Source organism: Lontra canadensis, unplaced genomic scaffold (genome assembly GCF_010015895.1).
Source record: "Lontra canadensis isolate GAN:19392208 unplaced genomic scaffold, GSC_riverotter_1.0 scaffold2, whole genome shotgun sequence".
NCBI classification, from domain to species: Eukaryota; Metazoa; Chordata; class Mammalia; order Carnivora; family Mustelidae; genus Lontra; species Lontra canadensis.
In genome coordinates, this window is record NW_022630996.1 from 20,638,426 (window position 1) to 20,659,720 (window position 21,295).

Here is a 21,295-nt window from a genome sequence, read left to right on the forward strand (position 1 = left end):
TATATATATATATATATATATATATATATATATATATATATATATATTTTAAATCTGGCTATTACAAATATAACTTAGCTCACTTCTCTTCTAGATAAAAAGAAAATGGCTTAAAACCAACATCTCGGGGCACCTGGGTGGCTCAGTGGTTTAAAGCCTCTGCCTCTCCCAGGGTCCTGGGATCAAGCCCCACATCAGGCTCTCTGCTAGGCAGGGAGCCTGCTTCCCTTCCTCTCTCTCTGTCTCCCTCTCTGCCTACTTGTGATCTCGCTCTCTCTCTCTCTGTCAAATAAATAAATAAAATCTTTAAAAAAAAAAAACACACCAACATCTCTCTTGTAAGATGCAGCATAGGATAGTGAAGAAGGTTATAAAGATATTCAGAGAGCATGGGCTGTGCCATCCTAAAGACCAGAGTCTGAATCACATTTGAGCCTCCTAAAGTTTACTGACATATTGTAAATTAATTAAAATACCTGAGATTATTACACATTAATTAAAATACCTCATTTATAAAATAAAGGCAATACTAATATCTATAGCATGTAAATATAGTTGTTTCAAGGATTAAATCAGAGGTAATAAATGTATTCAAAATGCCTACCCAGTACGTAATACTACTACATACTAGGAACATAATAAGTTTTAGTTATAATCAACCATTGTTCTCTGTTACATATGGTAATTTCATGGGTGATAAGTAGAGTCATCAACTCCTAAAGCTAATAATTGCAAATTATTGTCCTCAAGGTTCTCTTTACCTTTTTAAAAAATGTTTTTTTTATAAAATATAAAACCTCTTTTCATGTTATTTTCCATCATTCGTGTACTCAATGGTCACACTTGTCATTGTCGCCAGAGGATATGCCCATTTCAGAGAACATGCTCTCAATGTGCTCATTTCAGTGGCTTTTTTTCTTTCTTCTTAGATTTTGCTTCTAAGCTGCTTAAGTGCTTGGTAGCCAGAGATGCAAATTTAGCTCAATTGTGTGTAAATAAGAATAGATATATTATGAATGAGCAGCTGAGAGATTTTCCTTGTGCAGTGTTGAGCTTGATTACCAAGACTTCTTTGAAATGCATTTTAATCTCCAAAAGCCACCTCCCCATGCCTCTGGACTCTGCAATATTTCCCCATAAGAACGGAGTCTCGAGCAGGATGCGGTGGCTAACTGCAGTCCTGTGCACATAGAAAATGCCAAGGATGGTTGCTAATTGAATGAAACGGAAATAAGCTGAAACTTAGTAACGTCGTGGCCAGTCTTCTGTCAGTGTAAAGGTGTTACAGTCTAAGAGGCCTATAAATGTTCCCAGTACTTTATTTCTATCAATCATGTCACATATCAGGAACTTCGATTTTCTATCTTTCACACCAATGAAAAAATGAAAACTTTGCTAGTCCTGTGACAATCCTCTGTGAGGATCCATTCCTGTGTCTGATTAGACAAGTATCGGTATACAAGCCTGCCTTTAGTCATGGCAAACATTGAATATCCCTCTGCTTATTTGGTTTTAAAAAGGTTTGTGAAGTGTACATCTGGGTATTCTCAGCACTTCATTTTCCTTCTTTGCCAAGTGGCATTTAATACTAAACAAAAGCTGATCAGAGGTTGAGAATTATCCTTGGCCCGTTGTGTTTCCATGGTTACAGGTCTGTGTTGTTCATCTTCCGAATTCAGCCTCAATGACTTACACTACCTTTGTGACCCATGCTTATTAAATCTTGATTACTATGTTCCATCTGTGTCGGCCTCTTACTTATACACCACAATAGCTTCTAAAGGAGGCAGTCTTCCTACGTTGTGATTGAAGCTTCTGAACACAAACACCACTTTTTTCAGTATTTCTCACTTCTCAGACAAAGTTTGCACTAAAATAACTGGCCCCTTTTCAAGTTACACGTGGAGGAAAGTAACATCTTTTTAACCTCTTTTAACAATGTTATTCCTTCACAGTTCTCTCCAATGGATGATTAGCCATCGACTTTTCTACCTTCCTGTCTAGAAAAACTATTATTTGGTTTTTTGTTTTACGACCAGGGTATAAGGAACAGATTAATATAATCTCGAAAACAATGAAACAGTGCTACTAAATTAATAGAACATTATAACACAAATTAATAGAATCTATTTTGAAAATGAAAATTCAATTCAATTCATTTGGAGTGCCTGCTGCCCTTTGTAAGTAAATTTTAGAAATCTTAGATGAGACTGTACATAAAGCAGAGAAAACTGAATTATCAAAAGAAGGTAATTAATAAGCAGCTTACCTCAGAATTAGGCATAACTGCATGTACCAAGAGTAATAAAGATAGTAAGAAAAATACTTAAGTAAAATAGAAATTTCTCTTATAAAAGGGTTCTAAAAGTAGGTAGTCCCTGGAAGGAATTCCAGGGACCCAGGCTTCCTGCAACTTACTGCCTCAGAATCTTTAGCGGGCTGATTCATGATCCAGTATGGTCGCTAGAGCTCTAGCTATCATATCTATATTTCAGGAAACAAATTGGAGAAAGAGGAGGACTCTCTGAAACTCTACCCATCATAGGGGCTTACATCTCTTTGGCCAAAGCTTAGTTATATGGTCACAAGTAGTGCAAAGGAGTCTGGGAAATGCAGTCGCTTAAATGGGCTACAAAGTGACCAGCTAAAAATCAAGATTCTGTACTATAGAAAAAGGGGAAAATGGATATTGTGAACATCTAGTAGTCTCTATCACAAATTCTTAAAAAAAGTAACATAAAAATTATAAAGAATGCCATGAATAATATGTACTACAGACAAAATTATATTTAAATAACTTTAAATATTATTATAATATTATAATATATCCATATTAAATAACTGGAAAGAAAACTATTTCAAATATTTATTGGTTTTAAGGACTATTTGACAAATTAAATTTTAATCTCTTCCCCTTCTCATCTCACAGTATCACCTTTATCTTCTATATGTAATTTGATAATAAAGGTAATTGACATTTATTGGCCAACCTAAGTGCTAGAAAATGAGCTACATTTTAAAACCCTCAAACCAAGCTTTTGAGGTGATTATAATTTATTCCCAATTTATAGAAAACAAAGGAGTAATTTGACCAAAGTCATAGAACTATTAAGTGGTGAAACCAAGACTCTACCTCACTCAAACTGATGAGAGAATGCTGTTCTCACTATACTATAGCACTATTCACTTACTGTAATTATCAATGATCAGTTATGCTACTTCTACATACAATTTGTATCTCCTTTACTTTCTGTTTTTTATATCCAGTTCCCTTTTTTTTTTCTCATTTTCTAAACTGACCCTAGATAAATAATCTAGCTTTTCTACTAAGAAGCAATTTAAGGTTAGTTAGCATGTTCACTGTTCTATATTGCCTAATATAGCCCTTTGCATAAAGTAAGTGCTCATTAAATAATTAGAGACAGCATATGAGATGGCTAGAAGGTGGTAATGGATAGTATACTGGTAAGCTGTTTCAAGTGAATGTTGGAGGAAAAAATAGACTATAAAGCATGAACGGGCTGCCTGGCTGTTGCAGTTTGTTAAATGCCCCACTCTTGATTTTGGCTCAGGTGGTGATCTCAGGGTCAGGACATGGAGCCCTGCATGGGTCTCCACGCAGTCTGTTTACAGTTTCTCTCTCCCTTTCCTGCTGCCCCTCTCCCCTGCCATCTCACTCTCTCTCTCTCTCAAATAAATAAATAAATCTTAAAAAAAATAAGTAAATTGTGGTCAGGAAAAGAAAGCAGAAATGCCAGGTGAGTCTATACCCTTCAGTTTCACATGAAAAGAATAGAGATTAAATAAAGGTTACAAAGCTTAGCAGGATTTTGTGCAATTTTGGTTCTGATTGTTTGGTTTTTGTTTGTTTTGGTTTTAATACCTGGGAATGTTGAAAATGTTTGAAGTATAAAAAGTCTGAGGAAATAAGGAGAAAGGTAATGTTTGTAAGGGAGAAGACAAAATGTCAAAGTAACCCCAGAGTAAGTGGGATGGCATGAGATGAGGGGGTAAATGAAGAGCAGAGCCTAAGCAAAGAGAGTGGAGTCCATTTTCCTGAGCTGTAGGGGATGACAGAGGCACAGGAACAACAATTAATCTCCTTTACAACAACCTGAGGTCAGGCACGATTGCTAGTTGAAGTATTGAGGAGGGAGAGGAGATTTAGATGAAAAGGAATAAAAGAGGGAAAATGTTGGTGTCCAGCCAAGAAGGGACCCATGAACTAGACATGGGAGGTCAGGCACAGAAAAGTCATCAAAGAACATTGTTATAGATGGGCAAGTGAGGATGGTAGTAAGAGCCATATTCAAGGAGCTAGTGGAGATGTCACAAGAGGAAAGCGAAACCACTGACATGAAAAGCAGCCAGTGAAATGGATGAAGATCTGGAGGAGAGGATTGAGGTGTGTGAGGGAGATGAGAGTCAAGTAGACTTTTTCTCCAATAACCATTCTCTAGTCAGGTCATTGCATTAGAAGGTCATTTGAAAAAATGTGCTATTTTAGCATATGACAAAACAGGAAAAAAGAAGAACATTCTGTACAGATCTAATCTTTGAGGTATTCAAAACAACAGCATATTATTTGTTATCATATTATTTGTTATCATATTTCATAATCATAGAGTCATCATTCCAAACTGACATTTCTCTCAAGTATTCCTTTTATTTTCCTTACCGCCACTACATTTTGCTTCTGTGATACTCTTTACAAATTTATCTCTTTGGTTGAATGAAGTCTTGAACTATTGCTCCATGAAATAATGAATAAATCAGTATGTACTCCAGATACAAGGTCACATCTCCACCAGTGGTAACTTTTAGCTGTGGTAATGCACTTGTGAGATTTCTCCATGAGGAGATCTCTAATGGTCTCCAGACCATTACAGCATTCATGTTTAATTATTTACCCAGCATGGCATGGATTTCAAATCATTTTTCCACCTTTCTTCATTTGGTCCCCTTTCTGGTAATGAGTAAATATTTTCAAGAAGTTAGGAATAGCCTTAGAAAAGCTTACAATTATATTAGAAAATTTCAACAACTCATCCAAGAAAATGTTCATTGGGCTCTTATGATCCCAACACTGTCTGGACGCTGGAGACACAGTAGAATGCAAAACAAAGTTCCTACTGTCATGCACCTTAAATTCTGATGAAACAACCAAACACAAAACAAGTAATTTAGTTTGTGGTAGAGCAGTTGAGAATATGTGCCATGAGGAAAACAAAAACAAAGGAAAAGATAGGATAGATTGAGGTAGTATTAGAGAGAAGAGTAGGGTAGGGAGGGAGAAAATGCAATCTTACATAAGTGTTGATAGAAGCCTTCCTTGTGAAGGTGGTATATAAGCAAATATCAGAAGGAATTGACACAGTAAACTAGATATCTTTGAAAAGTAGTTCAATGGGACAGGGACTAACAGATCAAAAGATCCTAAGAGACCCTAAAGTTGGAGCAGGGATGGTCAGAGAAATGATGGGGCTGAGGAGAGGAAGATCTTGTTGACTTTTATAATATGGCAAGACATCAGAGGATTTTGTGCAGAGCAATAATTGATTGGGCTCACATTTTAAAAGGATCACTCTGGACACTGTGTTAAGAATAAACAGTAGATGGCAATGGTAGAGTCCTACAGATGGTGGAAAAGCAATCACAATATTGAAGTGAGAGATGGTGGGTGCTTGCTCTAGAAGAGCATTAGCAGAAGTATTAAGAACTGATAGGCTTCTGGGGCGCCTGGCTGGCTCAGTCATTAAGCATCTGCCTCTGGCTCAGGTCATGATCCCAGCATCCTGGGATTGAGCCCACATCAGGTTCCCTGCTTGCCCGGAAGCATGCTTCTCCATCTCCCATGCCCCCTGCTATGTTCCTGCTCTCACTGTGTCTTTCTCTGTCAAGTAAATAGATAAAATCTTAAAAAAGAAAAGAAATGATAGGCTTCTGGGTAAATTTTGGATATCCATATTTGCTAGTGGATGGAATATGGGATATGAAATAAAAGGAGTCAGAAGTGACTCCATTATTTTCATCATGAGCAAATGGAAAGTTGGATGTGCCATTTGGGGCAATGGAGATGACTATAGGGAGAGCAAGTACGTTGCTTCTCTACTGATCCTGTTAAGTCTGGGAGGCTCAAAGTTGATAAACTAGAATGTAAGAAACAATACATAATTCTTCCAGATGGCTGAAGTTAGCTAGAAGAACAGGGATTGAGGACAGTTTATCCCAGTCTACTTAAATTGAATATTCATCAAACCCAGACTCATGAAGCAAAGGTCAAATATTTCGCTCCAAAAACCAAAGTAGTAGAAAGAGACCCCAGCTCTCATCTTTCTTATCTGTCACTTGTGGTCTGATGAGAAGTTCCTCTCCCAGCCAGGGTGTCCTCCTCCAAGCTGGGGGGGACAGAGGCAATGGATAGAAGGCTACTTGCTCCTCTTGTAGTGAGGTTCAACTAATGGTGACATCTGGTAACATTTTCATAGCAATAGAGAATGGGTAATAACCAAAAATTGGATTTGGTTCTCAAAGTTTCTTGAAGGAGGAATGGTGGGCAGTAGGACTTTGAGTAGGATTCAGGGGTGTTTGTCTTTGCTTCCCTCCTGCTGCAGCATCACAAGTAAGGATCTGCACCTTATCAGTCCCATCTACCGTCACCCCCATTCAGAGTTGTTCCACCAATTGCAGGAGTTCATTTCTAATTTGCTTATTGGTTCCCAAGAAAAATCTAATACTTCTGGATAATGTTCCTTATTGGATCATCTGAATTCTCTTATGTAATGAAGGCAAGTTGAGTGATTTTGAAATAAAACATTTGCTGCTATTTAAAAGTTGTATCTACTTTTCTTTATCCCAAATACAGTATGACTAACCTAAATATCTTTAACTTTTTCTGTTTCCCGTTTCCTCTCTTTACAAGGCAAGACAGTCTTTGAAAACATTCTACAAAAAAACAAAAAAATCGAAAAACAAAAACAACTTCCCAATTTAGAAACATTTGGCCTTCATGTTCACACTCTTTGTTCAGTTCCCTTTCTTCTCATCTTTACTGCAGTTGTGGAAGGGAGGCTACTGTGGGTCAAGCAAGAGCCTGAAGACCCTGATCCAGATTTTGATTCCTTAGCTACCCTGTGTTGGCTACCATAAGAATCAAAGGCTTTCATAAACTACTAAACGACCAGTTAGTTAACTAAGTCATGCATTTTTATTCCAAGAGGACGCTTTTTATGTTTATCTAGTTGCAAAGAAAAGAAATAAGCTTATGAATCATATCCGAGTCAGATTACACTGAAAGCTGGGAAGGGATATTGAAACTGGCAGGCAGTATGTTTTAATTTGATGTTTCTATATTACATATATATGCTAATATTTGAATTCATTTGAGTCTTTCTGTATCCCATATCTTTCTCCAGGTGATTAAAGGAAGATATAGGATACTGAGTCGCAAATGTACATATATATGAAAATGAGAGAGAACACAAATAAGTGAAAATGTGTGAGATTGCACAGATAGTCCAAATGTGTTATTAACCAGATGTACTCTCCACAGACTTACATTCTACTAGCCTCATTTTCTTTTTTTAATAAAAACATTATAGTACTGATCTACTGTTATTTCCTTAAGTTCCCTAATCTTTTCATCTGCAGAGTTTAATCTGCTCTTTTTCCAGCTTTATTGTCATATTATTAAGGACATAGCACATATGTAAGTTTAAAGTATACAATGTAACGATTTGATATGCATATATAGTGAAATGATTACAACAATAAAATTAGTTAACACCCCATCCCTTCACATAATTACCTTTGTGTGTGTGTGTGTGGTGATAACATTAATTAATTTATTTATTCTAAGTTGTTTATTGATTAATTGCAGAAGAGAGAGTGCATGTGTCCATGTGTAAGCAAGAGGGAGAAGGAGAGGGAGAATCTCAAGCAGAATCTGGGCTGAGCACAGAGCCCTACAGGGGTGGCTGAATCCCAATGACCCTGAGATCATGACCTGAGCCAAAATCAAGAGTCAAATGCTTAATGGACTGAGCCACCAAAGCACCCTTGTGGTGATAACATTTAAAACCTATTCTCTTCACAACTTGCAGGCATATAATACATTATTATTAATTATAGTCACCATGATATACATTAGATCCACAGAACTTATTCATCTTATAACTGGGAGTTTACACCCTTTGAGCAACTTCTCCCCATTTTCCCCATTCCCCAACCCCTGGCAACTACCATCCTTTTCTCTATTTCTATGAATTCAGCTTTTTAAAATTCTACATGTAAGTGACAATATATAGTATTTGTCCTTCTGTGGGTGACTTATTTTACTTTTCATAATGTTCTCAAGGTCTCCATCGATGTCATTGGTATATATAGAAATCTATGTATATAGATGTATAGATACAGATATAGATCTCATATCTTCTTTACCAATTCATCCATCAGTAGACAGATTATTTCTATATCTTGGCTAATGTGACTAATGCTGCATAAACAGGGGGGTGCATATGTCTCTAAGATAGTAGTTTCATTTCCTTTGGAAATATACCTGGAAAAGGATTGCTAGATCCTATGGTAGTTCTATTTTTAACTTCTTGAGGAACCTCCATACTGCTTTCCCACAGTGACTTCACCAGTTTGCATTCCCACCAACAGTGCACAAGAGTACTTTTCTCCACATCCTTGCCAACACTTGTTCTCTCTTGTCTTTTTGATAATAGCCATTTTTACAGGTGTGAGGTGACGCCTCATTGTGGTTTTGATTTGCCTTTCCCTGACGTGAATCTAATCTACTATTAATCCATCTAGCCAATTTCTTGCGGTTCCTTCCACACTTAATCTCTTTCCTCTTTTATCAGGTTTACCACATCCCAATCTAGGTTCTGCTGGGACTTTTTGTTCACAGCCTGCCACCCAGGAAAGGATATGGGGCAGCTCCTGAGGGCTGTCTTTGTTGCCTTGTAGAGAGAGGCCTCTATAGCATCTTCCAGCATAGGAGATCTAATAGCTATTATAGGGAATGGTGGGGTAGTTCTGAAAGTACTGAGTGTTCAGTGGTATCTGTATAGCCAAAATCCTGAAGGGCAGACATTCAGATATCCTCCATCCCATATTTAAGTATCCCAGGTTTTCCCAACCAGGGCCCTATCTGCTCGCTCTCTCTCTCTCTCTCTTCTGTCAAATAAATAAATAAAATCTTAAAAAATATTTTTGAAAATTATGTTTCTTGTATTTGCATTTGATATATATAGTTTTCATGGAAAAGCTTACGTAGGGAGTTCTAAACCTATTGACAAGCTTCTGACTCATGCACATTTCCCTGTGAAAGTGTTGCACTGTAGCTTTTTCTTGACTCTAAGTCATGGAAACAGTGGACTGACTGGATATAAAGACATTGAGTCAGGTTGGACATGCACCTGATATTTCCGGCATCAGAAATTCTAAGAAAAAATGTGACAAACATTTATCAGCTATGATTTGATCAAAGGCAGTTTATACCATCAACACCCCTTTTGTCTTTGACCTCAGAAGCAATTAACAGCTTTCATTCTTCCATTCTTTGTGTGCTTAGGAGTGAAGGTAGGGGCTGGTCCTAGCAGGATAACGCATGTGGTTGACATCTTTACCCTTGAGAAATAATTGTTTCCTAACTCCAGGGACATAGTTCCAGCAAAGCTTTACTTGACTCTCTCTGCAAAGGAGGTTTAGGCAGTGTATGAACAACTCTGAAATCTGGGATAAGACAAAAACAGGAAGCTTGAGAGCTCTTGTCCTATTTCTCTTTATTTCTCAAGCCTTTCCTTTTTTTTTCATCTTCCTGTCTTTTCTTCTTGCACTGTCATTCTTCTTGTTCCCTGTGTTCCTACGCAAATCCTTTGGGCAGTCCAGAGGTATCCAAGTTTTCCATGAGGGGTGTCACCACTGTTTGCATCCAGGGCTGGCTGAGGAATTACTGACCTTAGAGCTGAGAAAGAGCAGAGGGAAACCAAATGAAGTTCTCTCACAGCTCTTCAGGAGCTCATCTGTCTCTTACTCTTTTTTTTTCTTTTTTAACCACGTATCATTAAGATTTATTCCAAAACCTCTCTCTAAGATACTTGACCTCCAAAAATATTACACTGCCCCAAATTAGAATGAGGATACCTTCACAGTGGGATGTTGTTTATTAAAAACAAAAGCAAAATCGTACTTCTTTTATATGCATAGAGAGTCTCCACTTGGGCCAGAGTGTGTCTTCCCTTGGAGTCAAGACGAATGTATTTATAACAGGAGCATCCTGAAGAGTGGTCAGGTGACGAGGTCCTAAATCCTCCCAAGGTTAGAAGGAACCAGATAGGATGTTTTCCTATCAGTAGTTCTCAAACTTTATCAGGCCTCAAAATTACCTACAAGCCTTGTTAAAATTCAGATCGTTTGGTCCCACCCCTGGAATTTCTGACTCAACAGGTCGGGGTAGGGCCCAAGAATTTACATGTTTGAGTCTCTTCCAGCTGTTAATGATGCTGTTCATCCACAGGATTTCTGACTTTGGACATTGCAAGGGAGGACACTCTCTGAGGGTGGTGTGTAGGGTGCAGTCCTGACCCCTTCCGGCCTCATGGATTGACACCATGTCCTCTCGAGACAGAGACAAAGTAAGTGAAACATCTCTGAGGCTCTGGAGTGCTTGGTTTTCATCTCTTTCTAATTGAATCTAACAGGAGAAGGGGGAAGTTATTCTCATCCACAGTCAGAGCCCTCCACCTCGAGTGTCCAAAGGTTCTAAGGCATCGCAGGCAGTGCTTGGTGGGAACGATGAAACAGATGCAGTGCTCAGTGCTGGTATGTATGTCTCCTGAAACACATTTGTTCTGTTGATGATGGTCGCGCTGGTGGACTTTAACTCCTTTGGTCAGAATTTTTCCGAAGGCCCTTGAGTGGCATCATTTTAATATCAAATTATAGTTCTTGAACTTTCTATAATTTGCAATTTGCCCATTGACTGGGTACATGCTCCCAGGGTTTCAATAATGTGTACATTCAATAAATTAGAGACAGCTTAGTCTCTAAGCTTAAATTAATGCTATGATTCTTACTTAAAGAATGAGATAAAAAGCAAAGAAAAACATGACTTGCTTCAGGCCACAGAGGCTGGTGGCAGAATTAGAAATTGGAGAGAGAACACTCCCTAACCTTCTTCATGGATCACACACATTTGTTGCCATTAGATATTCTTTTAAACTGCTGACCCTTTTCAAGCAAAAAAGGTCAATTCTGATTATTATTGCATGCTAGTGACACGAGGAAGAAAATGTGTTTGGCTAACTGGGAAACAGGTAAATCCACTGTTTTTTGTTTTGTTTTGTTTTTGTTTTTATAAATCTGGGCTTGCTTTAGCAAGGGTTGAAGACACAAAACTCCATGACAAGGTCTGTGGGGGGAAAGAGTTCTATTTTTCAGGAAAGAGAGTTATGAAGGAGAAGGAAGGTAAATAAAGTGTGCTGCTCATTTTGGGGTGAAAATGAAATCATTTTTCCTACAGTCTTTAGGGACAGATGCAATCTTCCTCCACAGAACAAATAAATACCAGGAAAAAATGAGACTGTCACAGACGGAAGAGAAGCTTCCCCTACTATGTATAGGACCAAGAGTAGGTTTAAAATCATCTCCAAAGCTGGATTATCTCTGGATTTATATAACACAAAGAAACTTTAAAAGGGGTATATAGAGTATAACTCTTCATAGGATCTTCAGAGAAGGCTTCGTTTTGAAGCCACAGCCCTAAATGTTATATAATATCCAGGCTCTAATGTTATTAGGTTATTGAAACATGCATGGAGTTCATGAATGCTTTGAAAATATGACACAAATAGCATCAAACATTATATTTGTGGTTTCAGAAAAATGGTGGCTTTTCTAGTAAAATTAATGTACCAGATCCGGCAATGGTATTAGAAGAATCATATGTCTTTTCACAAGTTTGGAAACTAAGAGAGCCCCAGCCAAGTGTGTATTGTGTAAATGCATTGAGGATAAGATAGTTCTAAAGAAGACCATCTTCATACTATGGATGGATGAGAAATATTTCCTGAAGAAGTGGACACTTTCATCATTCTTCCAGCTGCTAAAAACTGGTGAAATTGAGGGCTCACTTTGCCTTATAGATGATGTTCAAAGTAAAAATACATGGGGTGGTTTTGTAATTGTCACTACATGATCAGGTATCTTCCCCATAGAGGTGGCTCTAAGGTATAGATTTAAAACTGAGCTGCCATTTAGCTTAGGTAGGGTGATTTTTTTTAAACCACAATACCAGGCTATGTCCAAGACAATTAAATCAGAGTATTAGGGATGAACCCTAGGCCGCAGTTACTGATTTTATTATTATTTTTACTTTTACAGCTATATTGAGGTATAATTGATACACGTAGTTGACCCTTGAACACAGGTTTAAACTGCATGGGTCCACTCATATGCAGATTTCCTATAGCACCCTACAATCAATGCATTTTCTCTTCCTTATGGCTTCCTTAAGAACATTTTTTCCTCTAGCTTACTTTATTGTAAGAATACAGTTTATAGTGTATATAACATATAAAATACATGTTAAATGACTATGTCATCAGTAAGGCTTCTGGTCAACAACAGACGATTTGTAGTTAAGTTCTGGAGAGTCAAAACTTATATGTCAACTTTCAGCTACATGGGGGGTATGCTTGGGCTCCTAATCCCCGCATTGTTCAAGGGTCAACTGTACAAAAATACTACCTATATTTAATGTGTATAATTTGATGAGTTTAGACATGTGCAAACACTGATGATACCATCACTACAAGGTAATAAGCCATATGCAACCCCTCCCAGAGTTTTCTTGTGTCCCTCTAGGTTTTTTTGTCTGTTTGTTTTATTTTGTTTTGTTTTGCAGTAAGAATACTCACATGAGATTTATCCTCTTGACAAATTCTGAGTGCGCCATGTTGTTACCGTAGATTCCATGATGCCGCACAGATCTCTAGCACTTATTCGTCTAGCAGAACTTAAATATTTTGCCTACTGAATAACAATAACCCATTTTCCCCTCTACCCAGTCCCTGGAAACCACTATTATATTCTCTGCTTCTATGAATTTGACTCTTTTTGATACATGTGGAATCATGCAATGTTCATCCCACTATGACTAGTTTATTTATTTCACTTAGGATGTCCTCCAGATTCATCCATGTTGTCACAAAGAGCAAGATCTCCTTTTTTAAGGCTGAATAATATTCCTGTGTGTGTGTGTGTGTGTGTGTGTGTGTGTGTGATACTTCCTTTAGCCATTCATCTGTTGAGGGACATTTGGGTCATTTTCACTTCTTCACTATTATGAATATTGTTACAATGAACATGGGAGCACAGATATCTCTTTGAGATCCTGATTTCAATGTTTGGATATCTACCCAGAAGTGAGATTGCTGGATATATGGTAGCTCTATTTTTAAGTTTTTGAGGAATCTCCATGCTATTTTTCATAGTTGTTATTACACCATTTCATAGTCCCACCAACAGTATTCTGCAGCTTCTCCAATGCTTATCTTTTTGTGTTTTAAATAATATTCATTCTAGCAGATATGAAGTGACAGCTTATGGTACTTTTTTCTCTTTTTTCTTCTTCACTGTGATGTTTTTAACCTCAGAACAAAGAGTAAATCATTTATCTTCCACACTTTCTTTATTGTACTTTTGATTAGCATTTTCCTGATAATTAATGACATTAAGCATCTTTCTGTACAACCATTGGCCATTTTGCAGGATACAACATTGATATACAAAACTGGTTGCATTTCCATTCACTGATAATGAACCATCTAAAAAAAAATTAAGAAAACAATCCTACCTACAATAGCATCAAAAAGGATAGTATACTTAGGAATGAACTTTCTTTTCTATAGAAATAGAAAAATAATTCTAAAGTTCATGTGGTTTCATAAAGGAATTGGAATAACCAAAGGAAGCTTGGAAAAGAACAAACAAGGTGGAGGCATCACATGTTCTGATTTCCAAGTATATTACATAGTTGCAGTAATTAAAACATGCAGCATGGTATTGGCATACACAGACATATATATTAACAGATCAGAATAGAGAGCCCAGAAATAAACCTATGCATAAATAATCAACTGATCATTGAAAAGGAATGGGGAAAGAATAGTCTGTTCCACAAACATTGTTGGGAAAACTGGATACACACATGCAAAAGAAAGAACTTGGCCCCTTGTACTAAAGGAAACTATGCTACTGGACCCTATACTAAAATCAACACAAAATGCATTGAAGACTTAAATGTGAGACTAGAAACTGTAAAACTCCTAGAAGAAAACATAGAGGAAAACTTCCTTGACATTGGACTTGGCAATGACTTCTTGGAGATGACACCAAAAGCATAGACAACATAAGCAAAAATAGACAAGTTAGGACAACATCAAACTAAAAATTTTCTGTACAGCAAAGGAAACAACCAACAAGAATAAAAAGGGAACCTAAGGCATAGGAGAAAACATTTGCAAACCATATACATAATAAAGGGTTGATTTCCAAAAGGTATAAGGAGCTCCTAAAACTCAATAGCAAAAAGCAAATGCCCTGGCTTAAAAATGGGTAAAGGACTTGAACATTTTCCCAAAGATGTCAGTTACTGTTTCTAATGCTCTGCAGATGACTCCCTGTACAGCTTTACTGCTTCTAGGGGTCTCGGGTGAAACTCCTGTGTGTAATAGGTAGCTCCTAAGTGGCCTACCTGTATTTACCCTTTTTTACAACATGATTTGTCACAGTAGTCTGAGTCTATTCTATTGAGATTTTCCATGTGTATAAACTCATTATTTTGGTAGTTACCACATACAGATACCCATAAATAAAATGCAAACTAACATAGAGTTTGGTTATCTATTTCTTAGAGTTGTCTCTATTAGTTTCCTATGCCCGCTGTAAGAAATTACTACAGATATAGGGGTTTAAAACAATACAAATTTATCACAAGTTCTGGAGGTCAGCGTCTGAAGTGAGTCTTACGGGTCTAACTCAAGGTACCCACATAGCTGTGTTCCTTCTGGAGGTTCTAGGACAGAATCTATTCCTTGCCTTTTCCTGCTTCTAGAAGCTGCCTGGATTCCTTGGGTTGTGACTCTAATCTCTGTTTCCATCATCATGTCTCCTTCTCTGACTCTCACATTCCTGCCTTTTTTCTGGGGGGGTAGGTAAGGACTTTTTTGGTTACACTAGGTCTACCTGGGGTCCACCTTTTCCAGGATCATCTTCTTATCTCAATATATTTAACTTAATGACATTTGCAAAGTCCTTTTCCATAAAAGTTAACATAATCCCAGGTTTTGGGGAGTCAGATGTATTTGGGGGCCACTATTTTTTTTAAAGATTTTATTTATTTATTTGACAGACAGAGATCACAAGTAGGCAGAGAGGCAGAGAGAGAGGAGGAAGCAGGCTCCCTGCTGAGCAGAGAGCCCAATACGGGGCTCAATCCCAGGACCCTGAGACCATGACCCGAGCTGAAGGCAGAGGCTTTATAACCCACTAAGCCACCCAGGTGCCCCTGGGGCCCACTATTTTACCTACAATAAGATAAATAAACTACCATGCGATGGGACATGAACAGAGCGTTATTGAATTTACATTGTATTAAGCTGGGGTTCATTTTGCCAGTCCCATTGGTTCAAACACTGATCGACAACACGTATTCATAGCAGTGAGGATTGTGAGAATCTCTCTCCACAGTGTCACATATGATCATAACGTCAGCATTTGTCTCATTCAATTTTTCAATGCATTTGTTCAATTTTTTCCTAAAAAAAATAGCTGCCAGTGTGAGCACGCTCATATTCCAGCATCCTGCCCGGTTTCCGTTGTTTGAATGGCAGAGGAGTATAATCCTCGTGTGTATTCTCTGTAATGCTGGGACGCTGGCCCTTACACTTCAATATAGTAGAACATATGGTGCTCTAGGCTGTCCTCCTTGTGCTCATCATTCATTCAATAGATAATTTCTAAGTACTTAACTAGGTGTTGTAGCATTTTAGTTGCTCAATCAAGAGACCCCAGAAATCACTCCACAGGATTCACATGCATACATGATAAAAGACTCAACCTTTGAACTCCTAACCCCAGAGAAGGTCAACCACCAGGCTAGAGGGATTCATTTTGAACATCTCACATTCAGCGAATCTGGGTGACTTTGATGGGTCACTATCACAGAGAGAGTGCTTCTGCGGAATAGAGTTGTGCCACCTCTCAGGCTGCAAGCCAGCCTACCTGTGGCTGGTTTTGACAGATGCTCATTCCTGGTCAAACTACTGTGGCCAGTATTGTCGTGAGGGCTAAAGCCTGAGGATTTGTCTCAAAGACCCCCCAGAAAGAGGTCTGGAGCATTCATGAGCATTCTGAGGTTTCTCTGAGTGAGGCAGTGTCTATAGGGGGGCAACATGTTTAGTGTATCCAGGACAAAATGCACAGGTTATTGTTGTTATTGCATATTTCACTCATTCTCATTTTTAAACTATTCTTTCTCCCTCCATAGGTGTGGATACATTTCAACCCATTCATTTTTTAACTGCAAACTACTGTCATCTCACTTTCTCATTTTCTGATTCTTGCATCTTATGGAGAATGCAAAACAGATGCTTTCTAATATTCTGTTTTGGTCACCTTTGTATCTTGAGTTCAGTGGTTTATTGTGTTATGTTTAAGAATTCTAAGCTTTAATGCTTATGGTAGCAATGTCCACAATAGCCAAACTATGGAAAGAGCCTAGATGTCCATCAACAGATGAATGGATAAAGAAGATGTGGTGTATATCTACAATGGAATATTATGCAGTTATCAAAAAACCCAAAATCTTGCCTTTTGCAATGACATGGATGGAACTAGAAGGTATTATGTTAAGTGAAATAAGTCAGTCAGAGAAAGACAATTATCATATGATCTCACTGATATGAGGAATTTGAGAAATAAGACAGAAGATCATAGGGGAAGGGAGGGAAAGATGAAACTAAATGAAACCAGAGAGAGAGACAAACCACAAAAGATTGTTAAACTCAGGAAACAAACTGAGGGTTGCTGGACTGGAGGGAGGGCTGGTAGAAGGGATAGGGTGGCTGGGTGATGGACACTGGAGAGGGTATGTGCTATGGTGAGTGCTGTGAATTGTGTAAGACTGAGGAATCACAGACCTGTACCTCTGAAACATATAATACATTATACGTAAATTTAAAAAAAAAAAGAATTCTAAGCTTCATCTGGGATTTTCTCTTTTCTCTTCCTTGAATGATTATAAGTCCATAAGACATGGTGCGTATCACATATAAGGTCAATGACTTTCACTTTGTCTCTCTCACTAACTAGCAACTATTAGAATTTGCCTTTCATTTTTGAAGCCACTAATTAAATATTTGGTACCTATCTCATATAGTTTTCCTGAACTCATTTCCTGAATTCATCCTCTACTCTGCCTAGATAGCTATGGATTAATTCCTAGATATGTGGAAGTCATGTGTAGTTTATCCCTTGTCCAGAACAGTGCTTAAAGTCTACAAATGCACAGGTTTCTGCTTATAGGGGTCTTTCAGTCTTTCAATCCCATCGTCATGTTCCAAGGTACCACATATCACCACGTGTTCACCCCACACGAGCAGCATTGGATACTCGGAACTGTGGTTTCCAAATCAAACTAGAAGAAGAGGTAGCTTCATGGGGGCGCCATTGTAACTGTCTGAGCAACTGCAAACCAACTTTGCCTCTAGGGAGAACGTGAAGGGTAGAAGAGCAAGGGGTTAGGCTTCCAAGTCTCCTGTTATAGCTCAGAGTGTGAACACAGGGCACACTCTGCTTCATCAGAGATCACTGGCAGCTGAGCTCAGGCTCAGGCTCAGGCTCTGGAGAGATGAGGCTTTGAGCATTGTAGCATATGATGGAGAATAGTCCCGCAGAGGCCAAGATGCTCTGCTGGAAAGGGAAGCAGCTGGCAGGTGCAGAGTCGTCAGCAGACGCCTGATCAATCAGACCATCCAGCATCTCCCGCAGCCAGACCCGCTTGTGAGCCCACAGGAGACACTTCCAAGAATAATTCCTGGGTTCTTCACAGAGGGCTACAATTTTACAGAACCAGCTTACACCAGAGTCAGGGGCATTTGAAGTTACTACCATCAGAGACTCCATTTTTCCAGCATTCCAAACAAAGAGAGCCAAGCTTCCAGGCTTCTCTACTCAGCAAGCCTAACTTTTCAAAAAATTGTTTTACCGGTGGTGAGAGGGCCCTCTTTATTCACCTGAAGCACTGCTGACAGAGACCAAATGAGCCTAGTCGTGTGAGGAGGCACAAAACAGTGATGTTGGTGGAACAAGAACAACTCCTGAAGAGAGAGAAGGCATATGCTCAAGGCATTGGCATGGGCAGAGCAACAGCTACAGATGCTACCCTCCATCGTAGGGGGTGCAGTGGGGGTGTGCAGTGATTTCTTGGAGCTGAGGAATTCAGTGGGGAGTTACAAGAATGGCCTGCATTGGATGGGGGTACTCGAAGGTCTGGAATTCCAGGACCTTAGTGGAAACTGAGAGTAAAGGCTTTTCTTTATCATTATTATTTTTTAAAGATTTTATTTATTTACTTGACAGATCACAAGTAGGCAGAGAGGCAGGCAGAGAGAGAAGGAGGGGAAGCAGGCTCCCTGCTGAGCAGAGAGCCCAATGCGGGGCTTAATCCCAAGACCCTGGGATCATGACCTGAGCCGAAGGCAGAGGCTTAAACCACTGAGCCACCCAGGCATCCCTTCTTTATTATTTTTAATTTACACTCACACTTTGGTTGTAGCCTCATCCTCTGCTACTGTAGAAGCCACGGAGGCAGGGTTTCTGAAGTTTGCTCCGTTACGGCGCTCAGTCCACAGAATAGAAATACTACCCAGGACGCGAATGGACAGTGAAGGCCTTATCTTTCCTGTGGTTCAAATTTTAGGTTAAAAAAGTAGGGGTATCATTTAAAGAAGATGGAAAAATAAGCTAAAGACACCTCCAACAGAAAAAAAGAGTGTGACAATGAAAGATGTATGTCTTTTATGGCAATAATCAAATCACCTCAGGAGCAGGAAACTACATTCAAAAAACATCTCCCTGCATCCAGGCCTGATAATAAACCAGCAAGCAAAGCATAAGCAAATCCTGCAACTAGGAGAAAGGCAAAATAAAAAATGAGCCAGGGAAAATTTGCACGCAACGGGCGTGGGACCTGGAGCCTATCTCTACCTGGAAATCAGTGCAGAGATTCTGAATCTGTGTCCAAGAACATACTTGGGAGTGGAAAGGTGATGGCCTTCCCCCTCCAACTCACTGTTTCTTCATAATCATCTATGTGCTCGAATCCTTGTCAGTAATTATGCAGAGCAACTTAATTTTTGCAGTGCTGAGCAGAGAGGCTGTCATTGATGGACTTGTTTCCCACCTGCCTGGGCATCTGCTGCTTCTGTCTACAGAGGGTGTCGGTGCTGAACAATTTTTGCTCCTAGTTTAACCCTAACTATGTATTTTGATACTAATCAATCACCTGGGAATTTACTAGTACTCTTATAGGTTAACCAGCTTGCTCGCTGTCTTCCACTGCATCAAGGGTCAACTCTTTTACCCACCCATCTTCCTCTGGCCCACGTGGAGAATTTTCAGGTTCGTTCGTTGGCTGTTGCTAACTTCTCTGTTGATTTCTTGTGTGTCAATCACCATTTCAGCTACTAGGAATTATATTAATGTTCACTTAATCACTGTGGGGCTTTTCTCTATAAACAGCCTTGATTGAGAGACTTAAGACGTTTCACCTGTATTTTACCATATCTTACCAAACAGTTGCAATTTTTATTTCTTTCCTCCTATTCCTGGCCTCCACCATCTCACTCAGCCTCCCTGTTCCAACACATGGAGTAGATACAACACCCCAGCACTGGCCACTACAGTTCTAGCGTGAAAGCTCACACCACTGCCCTAAAGTCTTTTGCCATCTTCCTTATTTTCTTCACCTCTTACTTTCTGACTACTCATCTCTGTTATGAGCATCTCATTGGATAAGAGATCTTGGTTCTGGGTCTGGGAAGTTGTCATCTATGCAATAGGCCCTACTCACTCCTCTTCACTAATGCTGAGCAGCTCTAAATTGAAAGAGGTTTTAAAGGTAAGGTGCTGGGGCCTGGAGGCTGCCTGAGGCACAGGGTACAATAAGACCCCTGGGCAAAGGGGAGTTTGCATTGACACAACTAATGCCAATAACCAGCACTGCTCTTGACATTCCTCCATGGGATAGTGATACACCATAAATGCTAGCCACATTCTCCTTCAGCCCCACAGCCACCTAATTCTAATCAATCCTCTCTCCATTCTAGAATGTTCCTTTACCTTCCACAGTCACCAAGTTGGTCTCAACTTTCTCATGACTTACCTGTAACTCTTAGTCCTGTCTACCCCTGGAATCTGACTCCCAGTATATCATACACAAGAGAGACAAAACCATAATGCCCATAGACCATTTTTATTTTATTCTTTTCGTGACTGCCAGTTACTTTCCACATTAATACGAATCCCTTCCCCACAAGAATTTGTTGCCCATGCCCTGAATGCTCTCCATGCCAAGCCCTCAATCCACTTTTCTAACTTTAGTCAAAAAAAGGTCTTGCCATCTCTCTCTCTGCTGCTTCTGAATCTTTATCCAATGACATAAATTTCCTTGCTTCTCTACCAAACACTGTTCCTTCATTCCTTTAAAACTCAAGTTAAAATGTAACTCTTCTTTCATTTTTGTTCACCATGACACTATACTCTTCCCAGAATAGCAGAATACTTCACAAGTCTGGGTTCACCCTTGAATCTATCCATATATTAATAACCAAATTGGATCAGTTGTATATGGTTTCCATTGGCTGGATTCTTGCCCTTCTATTATACTTCAATTTGGACTAAACTTTAGGAAGACTTCTAGATTGAGGCTTAGCTGGTTTTGGACATATAACCCAAGTGTCAGCTGAGAACTCCTCTTACTTTGTAAAATCTGTGTCACATTAGCTTAAATTTTCTATTCTCTTCTATCTGTGCTCTGTCACATTCCAAAGCCCTTTTAAAATGGATAAGAATATGAGAACCTCCTAGTCCTCAATTGAAAATCACCTATAGGACTTCCCTGTTCTCTAGAAGCCCTGTTCAGCCTCCTTAACCCCACAGATTTATCTCATACCCTTTTCCTTGCAAGACTCAGTCCTACCTTCTCCCCACGACATCTCTTTCA

At 39.0% G+C, this 21,295-nt stretch overlaps 1 protein-coding gene across 1 annotated transcript in view; it reads left to right on the forward strand.

The window, feature by feature from the left end:
• Positions 1-20,221, forward strand: part of TAS2R16 (taste 2 receptor member 16) — a 47,684-nt gene extending 27,463 nt beyond the window's left edge. Inside the window, 8 exon segments of the mRNA XM_032866657.1 lie at positions 10,710-10,830; positions 18,848-18,991; positions 19,317-19,443; positions 19,445-19,599; positions 19,602-19,812; positions 19,814-19,918; positions 19,920-20,054; positions 20,056-20,221. Of these exon segments, the coding sequence (XP_032722548.1) occupies positions 10,710-10,830; positions 18,848-18,991; positions 19,317-19,443; positions 19,445-19,599; positions 19,602-19,812; positions 19,814-19,918; positions 19,920-20,054; positions 20,056-20,221 (1,164 nt within the window).
• Positions 20,222-21,295: the final 1,074 nt, after the last annotated feature.